Below are 16,194 nucleotides of genomic sequence, written 5' to 3' on the forward strand. Positions count from 1 at the left end.
CCGCTGCGGCTGAATGTGATTCAAGTTTTGGAGTAAAAATGTCATTTGGAATTTTGAATGGAAATATTTAAAGTATGCGAAATATTTATTTTTCAGATGGAATCTATTAAGATACTTGGAAAGATAATCTTGATTTACAAATCACTTTTTTGTTGCGATTATAATTGATCAGCTTATTCAATGTTGAGAATTACGATAAAAATAATAAATTGAATCCCGTTGAAGACGAATTCTATTCCATTAAGTTTATAACATTGACAGCTGTTATTTATAAAAGTTATGTCTTGATACTATAATTTTTCTTATAAAATAAAATGGGTAATTGATTTCAACCGTTGTTTGACAAAATTGATTATTGAACCTTTTAAAGTTTCTTTCTTGAAAAGTGAACGAGATACATGAGAAAAGCCAATTATGAAATTGCAAATCTTCGCTATACTTAAAGAAAACTTTTCACTGATAAAAAAGTCTGTATTAAACTATTTTGTAAACAATGCTAGATATACCAGAAGATCAAATTATGAAATTGCAAAGCTGCGATCTATTAAAATTCGATTTTTCATTAAGAAACAATTCCGGACTATCTATCATGTAAACAATTTGAGATACACGGCCGGGATAGCCTGGTCGGTAGAGCGCTGGGCCCATGTCCGAGGGTTCGAACCCCGACGGCCGAAGACTCTCAGTATAGTAAAATGGTGACTGATGCACGTTAAATCTGTCGAGTCGCGAAGCCCTCCATGTTTCCATAACAAATCAATACCTTTGGGGGTACTGAATTGGAGATTGATCGTTCTCTGATTCAGATCAAAATTACGATCTGTGGATGAATGAATGGGTTCGCTCTATAAACGGGCGTGACGTAATGGGTGTGGCAGATGTCGAATTCTTGGCCATAGATGACGTCACTGGAAAACAAGAACAATCGCACCCCTCTGCCTTAACAAGCATACGCAAGCAAGCATTTGAGATACACAAGAAGAGCCTATTACAAAGTTGCAAAGGTCATTTAATAGCTAAGAAAATATATTGGACTTATTTTAAAGCAATATAAATTGTCCCTAAAAAGTCAAGCGTTGCTAGAATTGCTAAAGAATATTGGTTAATTATTACACAATTGTGACACAGCAGAGTACATAACGGTATAAACGATTTAATTCAATGATTTTAATATTTCCTTCCTGTGAAATACAATCTTCATCTATTCACTTTTGAATGTGTCAGAAATTTAAATAAATGACTTTGTCAAGTAAAAGACCCCACGAGAGAAAACAAAGAGCAATTGAAAATCGATTTTCAGAATCATCTCCTAGTTACAACTTCCAATTAAACCTGTTTTAATGTTTATTTGATCTGCCTTCCTCCACAGTGATTGATGAATGGGTTTCAAATTTGAGACATTTTGATGTCCAATAAGACTATTTTTTTCTTTCGTAATTTAATAATCTGCTGGCTGAAATGTTTATGTTTTCCATAAGTACATATGATCAATATTTGTAATGAATAACATTTTACGAATTTGTCTAACGTATTATTTTATACCAGCGGGTGACCGAGCTCCGCTCGGAGAAAACAGGTATCGAAGCTAACTCGAAGATTTAAATTTTCAATTGTGATTTATCAAAACAATACATGCCATAAGAAAATTTGTGAAACCATTGGTGAAAAGATAACCGGTTAAAGTGCACCATTGTAAACTATCTAAACAAAGTTTGGAAAGGGAACTATTCTATACAAAGGTAAAAGTTTGAAAAGTCATAGGATATAAAATGTAATTGATAACAAAAAATTATACAATTAAAGAAATGGTACAAAGTGAGCAGTGTAAAGATTGAAGTGCGTTGAAGTTCAATATTTTTGACGAATTTATTTAGAAAAACCAAACAAAAAAACATACATAAGAAACATATTATAATCCTATAACAGCATGAACATAATAAACATTAATCATCGATTGCGAAGTCTTCCATGTTGTCCAGGTAGTTTCTTGTCGGAGAGGCAGGTGCGGCTGGTGAGTTTCTCTTGTTCAGGACTTCCTTCCATACGACGTTTCGGGTGTGGGTTGGTTTCTCAGGAGGCAGCAGGACCTTCAATGCACTTTGACGCTTGACTCTTGAAAACGCGACGTAGAGCATTCCGTGCACGAAGACCGTCGTGAGGAGAAGCACGCCGACGAATTCGAATGTTTGGCCTTATGACTTGTGTATAGTAATGGCGAATGCTGGAGTAACTGGGAATTGGTGCCGTTGCATAGTTGCGCCAAGCTGTGATTTGTTGGAGTCGAGCGTGATCCTTGGAAGGTGTACTTGTCGGCCTGCGTGTTCACCGGTGATGATCTTAGCCTTGATGATGTTGTTGCAAAGTTCGGTGACAATCAATCGTGTTCCGTTACACATTCCTTCAGAGACGTCCAAGTTTCGGAGAAGCGTGATGATGGCGTTCTTCTTGAGCTTGTTCGGCGTAATGGACAATGACGGTATCTTCTAGTTGTCCATTTGCGGGTAGAATTGAGTTGATCGCTTGTTGTTCCAAAATTCCGGCTCCTTGAAGAATTTCATGTAGAGGTGCGTTCTGCATGTTGAAAATGTAGCTTGAAATCTGATGAATGTTGAAATGTTGGACTTTGTTGACGGTGATTTTAACACAAAAGTTAAACTTTTCTCCACTTTGATAAATGTAAACTAATGCGAACCTTACAATTAAATTATTATTGGTTAAGCTATTATTGGTTTAAGTTGTCGAAAATTAATATTTCAATTGTAAGGTTCGCATTAGCATACTTTTGTAAGAGTGGAGAAAAGTATCTATAGCCATTATGGCGAAGTAATAAAGTTTGAAAATATCCTATCTGTAACTCCGAACTGCTCGACCGTAGCGCTTCAAAACCGGCGCCAATCGATTCCTCGTGGCCAAAAACCCCAGACCCCCAAGTTTACCGGAGTTTATTAATTCTGGGGCGATTTTCGACTTGGCAACCATTCCTCGTATTATAGTATAAGATAAAGGTTTAATAAATAGCAATCTTAGAAAATCGGCTGTCCAAAACGACAAAATTAATGTATTTTTTAAACCTTATTAATCTCTAATCCATAAAATAACTTTAATTTAATATTATTTTTCAGATGTTATAACGCATATGTATTCTATAATAAAACTAGAAGAAATATTAGAAATCTTTTGAAATTTCTTGGGAGATATTAATTTTTTTTTGTTTTATTCAAAATAAGAGAAAAATTACCAGGTGTGTTACGTCAGGTCTGTTACCAAAGATAATCAATTTTATAATTACTCGGTAGATAAAACTAACACTTTTATCTACCGATATTTATATTGTTTTTATGAATTATCTCTTTCAAAAACAATCTTGAATTGAAGGATTACTTAAGAGGATTTTTCGGTTTTCCAAATGTGGGTACTTTTTTCATGCTATCCTGCCAGCTATCAACTTTCTTAAGTTAATAATTGAAGCGTTATTAACTACTTTCTCTATTCAAATTAAGTCTGTGTTCTATATTTTAGCCATGATATCTTAAGCCTAAAAAAGCATACATGGTCGTAAAAAAATTTTTTAACATGTAAAATCGTCTGTTACCAGTTTAAAATAACAAATCTGATATCATTTTTAACAATAGTAAAACTTAAATAAACTTAAATAAATAATTTTAAAATATATTATAATATTAAAGCTGACAAAAATAAGGAAGGTTAAAACAGTGTGTTTTCAAGAAAAATTGAATGCAATGCTGAAATTCCATGAAGTTTGAGTTGATTAAACGTTTCAGATATTGCTAAGGCATTATGCACAAAGCCGAATGACAAACCTGCAAAGTATAAAATGTACATTTAATTAATATGATAAGGATTTGTTTGCATTACTTGAGAGTAATATATTAATTCAAAAGGGGCTTTAAATTTTATTTTGTATCTTTAAATTAAAATAATCGATAGATTTTTAGTAAGTACCAACGTATTATTAATAATAACCTATAGCAGGAATGCGTGGGCCATTGTCTGGTATACACTTACCCGGTATTTTCGACACCAGTATTCTTTTAAGATAAAAACCGATTGTTCGGTATTTCCTTCATTGATGTTTTCAAGGTAATTTTATGCTAATCACCTATTTGGGTGCTGTTTTACCTTATCAAAAAATTGTAAATTCGTATAAATATTACAAATTTTGTCCGGTAACATACCTTATATTTTTTAGTTTCGTGAAGACTTATCAGATCCCCACTGGCCCCACTATTAATTCAATCTTGATGTTGACTATTAAAATATGCACAAACCTAGACAGGAATCGATGTTTATCCAAAAAAAAATAACAATTTTAATCTTAATTTATGACCATTTAAGTTTCAAAAATTCCTAAAATTTGAAAATCAACCTTGTCAAATTTCGTTAACATTTTCGTTATTTCATTTATTTAATATTACTTTGGACCCAAAATATGTACATTTTTATGCTTTAATTTTTGATAAAGATTCCAAAAATCCACATTAAGGTCAGTCTTTACGGAACACCTTGCATGTTCTTTATTACTTCAGAATCTTTGTTTCGTTGCTTTACTGCAGAAAATCAATCAGAACGGTGTATTCTAATCAGAATCTTCAGATAGATGTATTGAAAGAAAGAAAAAAAATAAATGAATCCAAATTTTCTTCGCCTATTTGTTATATTTCCGGGAATTTCAAAACAAAATTTAAAATAAATTTCCTTGAAAACTTATTGTATCTACGAGGGCTAACACGATGTTTGAAAAAACAAAACAAATTTTGTTGTGATGAGATTGTTTAAAATTTACTGTTATTTCTTACATATATGAGTTAAAATCACAAAGACTCAGATTTTGCATAGTTTTTTTTTTCACTTGAAGTTACCTAAATGTTGTGGTTGTTACAAAAAAGCTAAGATATTTTATTTTCTTGCGTTTGCCATCTCTGCTTTATTTTAAGCTCCATACGCGTTATGTACGCTAAACATACTTCTATCTTTCTTTAAGTACTTTTCTTTAATTTTATTTTCACATAATATTATCCATAAATGAAAAAGAAAATATATAATATTTAAAGTCTCGAAAATAATAAAATGGAATTTTTTCTCCTCTATTTTAAGCAACGTTTTTATTATTTGTTTTCTTAGTTTGATTTGTCTTCCTTTATCAAGAAGTTCATCAAACTTATTTTTCTAAATATAACATTACCTAGACCTAAAGTAGATTATTTTGATCACCAGAAGGCGCTTTCATTGAGTTTTTCATTTTTCTACCAATGACTGGGTGATACGTCACGAAAGCATGCTTGGGCAAGCATGAAACAAGAGCCTTTTGGCGGCCTCTTGAGAAAACAAAAGCCAATCCAGAGTGGCAAGCCTTGCGGGAAAGGTATATTAACTTTAGTTGCCTAATTGCGTTAACATAATGCCATCGCCGACAGCGTGAATTTGTTTGCCAAAGGATTCATTATAATTTGCTGACTTTTATTGGAAAAGATCGCGCCAAACAAGATTCATTGTTCGAAAATATCATTTTGAAGTGTTGAGTGGCGGTGATTCCGACAGACTGACTTTTTGGGGAAGGAATAATATATTCTGGATCACGTGAGCATGAACTAAAAGTGAATAACGTCGTTTGTCATTTTAATTCCTCCGAGAGAAATGATGAAATTAAGTATACTTTACGATTTGATTAAGTCTTTAAAATTTCTCGCTTCGTATAAACAAATATAAATAAGGATTTGTGAACAGATATTGAATTCCTAGTTTGTGACATTTATCTTAAAATTTGAGATAAGAAATTAATTAAATTTTAAAATTAAATCCAGTGTGTTTTCGTCACGCGTTCTGAGAAATTTCCATACATTTCGAAAAATTTTTTATTAATATAAACAGCAAGATTTTTTTTTCATAAAAAGAGTCCAGTACCCGTATTTGTAACAAAATAAAGCAAAATTGATACAGTTCACAGTTCATTTTTGCAATTATTTTGTGTACAATGCGCAAAGAAAGTAAACGGACCATTTGTTCGATCTAACGATCGAATTTTTACGTTTTAGGACTCAATCTTAATGGTTCGACTGGGTGACCTTAAATATGCTAATTAATTAGTGCAGATGTTATTTTAAGTTACGAAATCAGATACAAAAACGTATTTTCTCTGAATAAACATACCTTTTTTTCCTACGAATTCGAACCCAAAACATGTGGGAAAGCCACAACCTGAGAAATATTGTCACAATAGTTTGATTTGCCCCAATAGTCACCTCTTAACGTTAATTTTACTTTTTGCGTATTTCCCCATATCTCGAGAACTGTTCAAGCGAAATGAAAAATTTTTGCACGCAATTATGAAATTCGTTCATCCAAAAATAATTCCTGGCAAAAAATAACTTTTAGTTTATATTTATTACTTTTTATTATTTTATTTAATAAGAGTCGAAAACATTTTGAACAGTAAAGGTATGCAATTTTTTACATTATTTTAAGAGATGTTCATCATGGCAAAATACGAAATTTGAGCGAAATCGGTCAAATAGTTTCTGAGAAATGGAATTTTAAGGAAGTTGTGTTTTTAAAGTTAGATTTCACAAGAATTACTTGACCGATTTCGCTCAGATTTTTCTATTTTGATAAATAAAATTACATTCTTTAAAATGAAGTAAAAAATTTTATACCTTTCAATGCAAAGCTTTTTCCGACTGTTATTAAATGAATTATTAAAAAAAGAATAAATATTTACTAAAAAGTATTTTTTGCATAGAATTATCTTTGGATAAACGAACTTTATAACTGTGGGCATAAACTACCAAGTTTATTTTCCAGTGTTACTCAAATTTATAATTACAGTAAGGTATGATAGAAATAAGAATCAATGAATTATATTTAATTAGTTATATACAATACAAAGTAAGAATCAGTAATTTAGATTCCATGCATATACTAATAGTTATAATAAAATTAGTTCCATAAACAAACTTAGTTCCATTTACATGTAACACAGACAAAATACTAAGACTAGTTCGAACTAGACGTAACAGACTAGGAACAGATAGAAATTATACTTAATTCAAATATTAAATACAGTTTATAGAGACTTGAAAATTAAAATAGCATATATGTCCTTTTTACAAAACTAAAAACATTCATACATATTTTAACGCGATATTTTAGCTATATCAGTAGATTGAAATCATTGAAGTCAACAAACGTCAACTCGTCGTTGATTGGAGAATGTTTGATGACGTAGCGCAATTACAGATGCTTTAAGATTGGAGTTTTCAGGAACAAAAATATTTATTGTTTAGTGCAAAGGCGCTTGATCTTGATGTAAACTTTTTGAATTTTCGGTGTTTAAAGCTTGTATGCCTTTACGCAATTTTTAGGGTTGTTTTTTGCCTCAGATTTTCAGAGATATTACACCACAGTTTTTACAGTGTAGTTATGGCTTGTTTTTATTAGGGTTTTTTTTCCTTTTTTCGATTTGATTCGATATCATTGTTATTTTATAATTTTGCAATACTTAATTTGCCCATTATTTAAACTAAAATATTTGAACATTGCTAACAGGAAATTTTTAAATGTATGAAAATCATAAATCTTCCAGAAAGCTAAAAGTTTAGTTTTAGATATTATAATATTTTTTTCTTCTTATTGTACATAAAATTTAAAAGTTTAATTTAAAGTTAAAAAAATTACGTAAACCAATTTGCATGTTATTCGATTTTACTCAACGAAATGCAAAACATTGCGAATTATTTTTTCTTAAAATATTTTCCCGTAGATGTCTGCCAAATGAAACCCAAATAAATATTTTGATAGAAAGCTCTGACTTATTTTATAATTTTTTTTTCAAATATTCATATTTATTTAATTGCACTTATTGTGAAACCATAAACATTGTTAATTATGTTTTATTTCTATTTATAGGAATGAAAGGATCACAATTAGCTGAAGGATCGTTGAATCTAAAGATGAATCTTTCAAGCAAAGCTCACTTGAAATGTAACCGTATGCGGATAATTAAAATATTTGAAATTGTGATATATTTTTTACAATGATATGCTTAGTAACATTTCTCTATATTTTATACATGACGGATACTTAACAATGGATATCGTCGTGGAAGACATTGTTGAAAATGTTGACAACAGCACTGAGACTGAGTTCTTGGAAGAGCCTATGTCAACCATCGAGGCTGTTACTACTGCACTCATTTTAAGCATTATAATATTAGCTACTGTCATAGGCAACATTCTCGTCATTATGTCTGTTTTTACCTATCGACCTCTACAAAACGTCCAGAACATGTTCATAGTGTCTTTGGCAGTAGCGGATATCACAGTGGCCGTTCTGGTGATGCCTTTAAACGTAGCTTACACACTGATGGCTCAGTGGAAATTCGGATTGTCCGTATGCAAGATGTGGTTGACTTGCGATGTGATGTGTTGCACAGCTTCCATTCTGAACTTATGTGCAATTGCATTGGACCGATACTGGGCCATTCACGATCCGATAAACTATGCGAGCAAACGTACTTTATCGAGGGTCATGCTGATGATAGCAGCTGTTTGGGGAGTAAGTCTCACCATATCGGCTCCCCCTCTCGTAGGATGGAACGATTGGCCAGAAGAATTCGCGGATGATACACCATGCATGCTGACGGAAGAAAAGGCGTACGTTGTCTTCTCGGCAAGCGGTTCGTTTTTTATTCCCTTAGCAATTATGATGGTCGTTTACATTAAGATTTTTGAAGCGGCAAAACAGAGGATTCGCAGCAAGGCTAAAGCTGCCGCCAAGTTGGCGGCCATGCGAAAAAGCCCAGATACAGCCTCGTCGTCGATACCTCTGAAATCGATACAATCAGAAATCAGCACAATAGCTGTCACAGATGATTCGACTTCATCCTCGGCGAATAACAAAGGTTCAGACGAAAAGAGTGAAAAAGATCCAGCGAATAAGGAAGTCGCCACGACAGAATTCGCCGACAATCACACTTTAAAGCCACCACCAATGAATCCTCGACCTGGTCGAACTTTGGTTCCAGATGGCAACCCTAGATTAACTGCTACTGTGAGACACTATATGAGAGAGAAGCAAAAAATATGCCTTTCCAAGGAGAGGAGAGCCGCCAGAGTATTAGGAATCGTTATGGGCGTATTCGTTTTGTGTTGGCTACCTTTCTTCTTAATGTACGTCATTTTGCCATTTTGTGAAACCTGTTACGTCTCGTCACGTGTTGTGAACTTCGTCACGTGGCTGGGTTATGTTAACTCAGCCTTAAACCCAGTAATATATACTGTATTTAATATGGACTTTAGGAAAGCATTTTTAATAATTCTCTGCCGAAGAAGGTAGTCAAAACTGGAATAAAATTTTCTTCCGGGCAATAATTTCGAACAGTGATATTAAAATGAAGGAAGCATCCTTCCCGGTCGCTATATTCGTTACCTGCTAACTCTTAAAGGACAATTGTCCGAATAGTGTAATTTGATGTTATATGTTTTATAACAGTTTGCAACTAATAGAAATAATAAGTGCTATATCCATTATATGTATACGTATAGATCAGCAATAATTACAGCATGGCACATTTGAAAAATAAGAATTGCCCACTTCAAACATATTTTTAAGTTTCTGATAAAGTTAAAATGAATCATTTGTTAAAAACAACGTATCTTAAATCATTTATAATTACATTAAGCCGCCAATTATAGTTATAGAACGAATATGTTATCTACAGAAAGTTTGTATAAATTTTATATAAATTATATTTTTTTCACCTTAACTAAATACACCTGAGACCTTGCAGATTCTTATTTAATGATATTAAGTTGATTGTGTTACTGTTGATAGTTATATATTTTATCTTGTTTCTATTATAAATTATCTCTTGTAATTCATATATTTTTTTTCTTGTTGAATGTTTACTATAACTGGTTATTAAATAAAATGAATGATAATTTTGTCTCTTCTTATTTTAAGAATAAGTCCGACTAACGATAAATGTTTTCAGTTCATATTTAAAGAGGATATTTTGTAACTCTAACTAAATGGCACATGAACAAATAAAAAAGGGTAAAATACGAAACTGAAATAGTAAAAAAAAGCAACGGTTTGTTTTCTATAGAATATATTCAAATCTACTGTCATTGGTCAACAGTAGATCATTAACGAATCTACTGTTGTATTTATTTTTATTTGTTTAAAATAATTTTAAATAAATACGAAATAAAAAATTCCACTATTAAATAGTAATAAAGTACGAAAGATCTCACTGACTTTGTAAATCAAATAAGTCCAGTTATTGTAAGCATAATGTTGAGAATTTAAAAAAGGAATGGGAGAAATTTATAGAGTAATTCAAACTAATCTCGATTTGAAAAATAAATTTATAATTTTAAATTAAAAACAACCCATGAAAGCTTTTTTCCATATAATGAACTTCTAACGAAGCTAAAACAATTCCTTTTCACTTGTTTTTTTTATGCGCTCTTTATGAACATCAAATTAATATAACTCAAAATTTATTATCAATTACAGATTAAATTTGAAATAAATATTTTAATCAGAAGATAATTATTTAAACCAAACATAAATGCAAATCTATTAAAATTTTAGATTTTAGAAAACTTTTTAAATTTTCAACCACTATTAAAAACGCTAATAAAAAACTAAGCAACTGAAAATTTTTATTCTTAGTAAATAGAAAAAATATCGCAAATATTACTGATTTTATTGATATAAAACTTAAAACCACATTTTTTAAAGAAATTATCACGATAGTTCCATAACTGTTGTGAGTTTTCATCAGAAATTCATAACTATTAAGTCAAGTTTAGCCTATCTTTAGTCAGGCCCCTCTATGTGAATATGGCACGAAATGTCAATATGAAGAAATGTCAAATTGTCACTGCTTCGTGAAAATGAAAAGAGTTTGAGTTGAAATTATTTTATATTTCAAGAAGCGCCTGAGCTCATAAAATCTCGAAAATTTAAGAATTACTTAATGATATTGATAATTCTGATAATTGGCAATTTGTTCAATAATTAAGTAATTTTTTTTAAAAATATTTAAGTTAAACTAAAACTCAGATACTTCTTTAAGGTACGATGTTATGCATAGTTTAAAGTTATAACTTCGCCTCAAGTCTTAGACACTTTAACTGTGACATTATTGTTTTCAGACACTTCAAAAAACACTGTTATTAATAAATATCAAACTACAATGGCCAAATTATACGACGCACTGTAAGATTCTATGTAAAATCTTAGTTATCAGGTGATACTATACAGCTTTATTGTTTTTACGCAGCAGAAACCAGCTCGCATTATTTTACGCCCTCGCATCGATTGGTTAACATTGTAATGCAATAAGTTAAAAATAAATACAAATAGGAAGTATATAAAAATCTCCTGATTTAAAACCCATTACATTTTTTTAGTATAAAAGTTTGCATACAAACTCGTGTAAAACATGCAATTATTAAAACACTACAATGCGTCTAATCATTTGGTCTAATTAATATAATATTCTAATAAAAGTATAATACCTGATATAATAAATATTCTATATTTATATAATAATTTATAAATCTAATTTATTCAATCGCCGAATTTATATTACATGTAGTCTAATTTAACCAACTAATACACAAATGTAAACAAGTTCAAACCGGTTTCAGTCACGTAAAACAGTATAGTATCACCTGATAATTATAATTTTACATATAATCTTATAGTGCGTGTAATAATATGGTCAGGGATTGTACTTTAACTTGCTTTGACACAGTACAGTTTTAAAATAAGCAACAAACTAAGCCTTAATTTACACTTTAAAATTCACCAGATAATAGAATTTTTTACACATTGTTATACCAGACTTTTTGAATAACCTGTTGAATTAAAATTCCTCATGTTCTTTAAAATTCCTCAAAAAGCTTCGTTTTAAAAGGAACCACTGAACATTGTCAAACGAAACCAAACATTAATGATCAAGTATTTCTTTTCATATATATTTTGTAAGAGAGTTTTTCCAAAGATTTCTTACAGAACTATTCCACGAGGGCTTTTAGTCACGTTAAAAGTAGGTTTTTATTGTTTGCTCTAGATCGGAAATCCCTTGATGGAGCTATAAAAATCTAAGTCTAGCAATAAGTATACATAAAATAGAAGAATTTCGGGATACGAATCGGGGGAGAGCTCGAATGTTTAGAGAAATTCTATTTCTAAGTGCTTTGTGCTTATCTTGTTTTAAAAGTTCATAGAAATGCGAAAGTAAAGAAAAGTAGCATCAATTGAATAGGTGTTTATGAGGTTTTCGATGCAAGCTGATTCCTTTAATTTTTTTTTTTTAAAAGTAGATCAACCAAGAATCATTATATTATTTATCCCCCTCTTTGTTATTAATATATATATAATTTTATTATACACACATATATATATATATATATATATATATATATATATATATATATATATATATATATATATATATATATATATATATATATATATATATATATATATATATATATATATATATATATATATATATATAAATATATATATATATATAAATATATATATATATATATTTCATATATAGTCTATAAAGGCTATAATTTCATTATACATTTTCATATATGTATAGTCGCTGAGCAGTACCATAAGTACGGGGGTCTGGAGAAAATTTCCTTCCTATTCAGATTGATGTCTAAATTGTGGAAATGGTCTCTCGAATGAGTGGTGCTGACATCTATCCATGGGGTTCTGAGTTAAAACTTACTTTCACCCATGCGATGGTCCCTGTCAAAAGAAAGACGAAATCATAAATGGCCAATGACTGGCGAGATTAGCTTGCTAAATTAGAAATAAAAACAGCACAATTTAAATTTAGGGAATTTTTTTTGTACATGGGACATTAGCATACATACATATTAGATGAATTATTCAATTATTTTGGCCAAAAATTTTTTGCTTCTTTTTCTCTCAGTTGACGAATATTTTCCGTGCATTGTATAACATGCAAAAGTTAGAGTTTCTTAAATGTATCTCGCAACTTATAAGGAAATAAAATTTTGACTCTAAAAAGAAGACAAAAGTTCTAGAATAAGAAACATTTTCAGGGTTGTAGGTTATTTGGCAGGCAATTTCAAAAGACCGCACATGTCAGTAAATCTGTCATTAGGAAAAGTATCTTGTGCCTGTCAGATCTATGAAAAAGAAACTTAAAAATATGATATATATCTGAAAGAGTTTTTATCACCGTAACGTCATGCTACTATGGTCCAAAATTAATAGCATCTTTTGCAGGATGTAAACTAATTTTTTTGAGGTAGATTTAATTCTGTTAATATTACGTGGAGAAAAATCGAAAACTGATTTTTAGAATATTTTAAGCCAATATGCTATAAATCTATCAAATTTTTATTTAACAAGTTTGAAATATCAGAGATTAAGAGAGCAGAACAATATGTTTCATTAAAAATATTGCACTAAAATGATAAAAAACACCAGTTATTTTTAATACTGTTTTAAAGAAAATTATATGTCCTTAAGAAGCGTAGAAGTTTTTTTTAAAAAATTACTGCAATTATAAATGCCATTTTTTAAAAAAAAATTATGACTTAAATGCTAAGTATTTAGCGAAAGAAAACTTTTTTAAAACATTTACGTCATAAAAATGCAGGTTACACAACTATTTTCTAAAATATCCCTTGATTCATTAAAATCGACGACAGAATTACATAAAAAATAAATCAGCATTAGACTGCCATTTTCAGTTAAAGTTGCATATTCAGCGCAAAAAGTTTTTTTTAAACGACACAAGTCTAAGAGATTTGTGCCCTAAATCCGCAGATTACTCCCAGCCTATATATATAATTAATTTCCAGAATGTCTTTTATAATGTTAAAAGTCTAATTTTTTAAAAAAAAATATTTCGTTTAATTGCCACTTTTACAAAACGCTATATCCCAAAATCAGAAATGAAATCGCATGGCACTATTTGGGCTGCAAAATATTTTGAGTGGAATAAATCATTTATCATTAGGAAACACAATTACAAATTAATAAAATTAGTATTAAAACTTCATTAGTGCCTGTTGAAGGTTGAAGTAACGTCAGACTCATATTTGTACAAAGCAATACATAATTAGATGACACAATAATATGTTTAATAAACATTTACCCTTATGCCCTAAATTGGGGCAGGTCGGGGTAAATATTTCATAATTAGATGACACATTAATTATCTTTACCTAGTATAGTGCAAACGAGTTTTGTACCTTATTAATATTCATTACACTATTGTTTAAGATTGAAGTCAATAGCCCAATATTTCCCACACCAATGTTCTTATGTCTGAAGAAAAATGCTCGGTATTGCTTACACCGATCCTTTTAAAGTTCATCGCATGGTAATAAAGTGTATTCTAGATTGGGGCTACAGCTCTTAACCTATAGTTCGTTCACTAGGAGATGGCACTTGGCTCTACCTCCTCGGACGGCGAATTCCTTTTGGTTCGAGAGTAAGAGGAGAAACTTTCCGCACTTGAAATTGAGACAACCCTTAATGCTCTCCAAAGGCAGACTGTGATTTCTTTTTCAGTCACTTACTTCGCCTTATCATTTGTTATTGTGCCTTTCGTTACTCTAGCTCAGGGGTTTCCAGCTTACATTAAGCCGGGGCCGCAATTAAAAACACCAATCAAATGGCGGGCCGCAACTTTATCAAAATTTTATATAGGACTCTTTTATGTTTGAAGGAACGTTAAATATTACTGTCATATTTTCATCAAGTTGTACAAAACAAAAGCATTGATTTACAAATTAAAATAAGAAGTAGATTTTCACCAGAGATATAAATTTTTTTGCACCGTTGGTATGCTAAATTTCACAGAAACGAAGAATTATTTTTTTTTTCACGAAGGAAAAGTATTTTGAACCCATATAGATATTTGGCGCAAATTGTCCGCAAAAAAATGACAACTAATATATTTTAGTTCGAGGGCCACAAAAAGAGGACTCACGGGCCGGATGTGGCCCGCGGGCCGTTAGTTGGTAACCATTGCTCCAGATAAATAAATATATTGCAGCAAAGTGTCTCAAAAAGGACAAACTATTCACAGAAATATCATCAAATTTATGAAATATTTAATGTTAAAAAAAGTACACATAAAGATTACGTAATAAATATTTTTGCCACACGATCTCAAATTAGCAACCTTGTTCAAGATTGTTCACATCCTTCTCCCAAAAGTAGAGAAATAGTATAGTCGAATACCACGTGATGAAGGCAGAGCCAAGTGCCAACTCCTGGTGAACGAACTATACTTGGATAGCAGTTCAGTAGTTAAAGTCACTTAAAGACTGAAAAATTGGGGGTTTAACTAATCAGAATTAGTGATCTTTAATTTTACCCAGTTTTACCAAAAGTTATATATATATATATATATATATATATATATATATATATATATATATATATATATATATATATATATATATATATATATATATATATATATATATATTGTCATTCATTCGTAACATATAGACTATAATTAAATGCATTAAAATTAAGAAGTTGATTTTGTTTGCAATGATATGCAGTTTTAGTTTCTTTTTTACTAAAAAAAAATAAATAAAAAAACCATTATTTATGAAGAACAAGAATAAATCTTGTTTAAATTCCAAGCTTATTTGTAAATGATGTAGTCAATAGCCTATAGTTAGTGAAAGACATCTAGCATCGTAGTCGATTAATTTCTTTGAGTACTGCTGAGTCACTTTACTTTACCACCATCATCCTTCACTTGCTATTGATTGGAGTAAGAGGTAAAAAAGGTCACAGGATTCATCTGGCCTTTCTGAAAGCACATAAATAGTTGTTGCGTTCTTTAAGATACTGCAATATATCTGAAGCACAATTGGAATTTCATCTTCTGTGGTCATCAGATATTCGTTTAATATAAGAGAGCTAATATAAGAGTTTAATATTAGAAGCGAGCGCTCTTACCCCTGCACCACCATGCCTTCGGAGAAGCCATTTTATTTTATTTTGTTTTATAACGGTCGGTAAACAGCCGACACAATTTCCGGGCTTACGACTACTAATGTTCAACTCCGTAGCCTTGTAATTTTGAACCTAATCCAGAAGACAAAGAGAAAATCCAGAATCAGTAACCCCAGAGATATG

The 16,194-nt window shown here is 30.7% G+C and overlaps 1 protein-coding gene across 3 annotated transcripts in view; it reads left to right on the top strand.

The window, feature by feature from the left end:
• The window catches only part of LOC107446800 (putative G protein-coupled receptor No18), a 126,143-nt gene extending 116,190 nt beyond the window's left edge, over nt 1-9,953 (top strand). For all 3 annotated transcript variants that reach the window (XM_016061569.4, XM_071188483.2, XM_087158911.1), the window contains one exon: nt 7,924-9,953. In XM_016061569.4, coding sequence (XP_015917055.2) covers nt 8,056-9,351 — 1,296 coding nt within the window. In that variant the 5' untranslated portion in view covers nt 7,924-8,055 and the 3' untranslated portion in view covers nt 9,352-9,953. The remainder of the gene's footprint in view (nt 1-7,923) is intronic.
• Nucleotides 9,954-16,194: the final 6,241 nt, after the last annotated feature.

Source organism: Parasteatoda tepidariorum, chromosome 3, assembly GCF_982258835.1.
Source record: "Parasteatoda tepidariorum strain Cologne lab strain chromosome 3, Ptep-v5.0, whole genome shotgun sequence".
Taxonomy (NCBI): domain Eukaryota; kingdom Metazoa; phylum Arthropoda; class Arachnida; order Araneae; family Theridiidae; genus Parasteatoda; species Parasteatoda tepidariorum.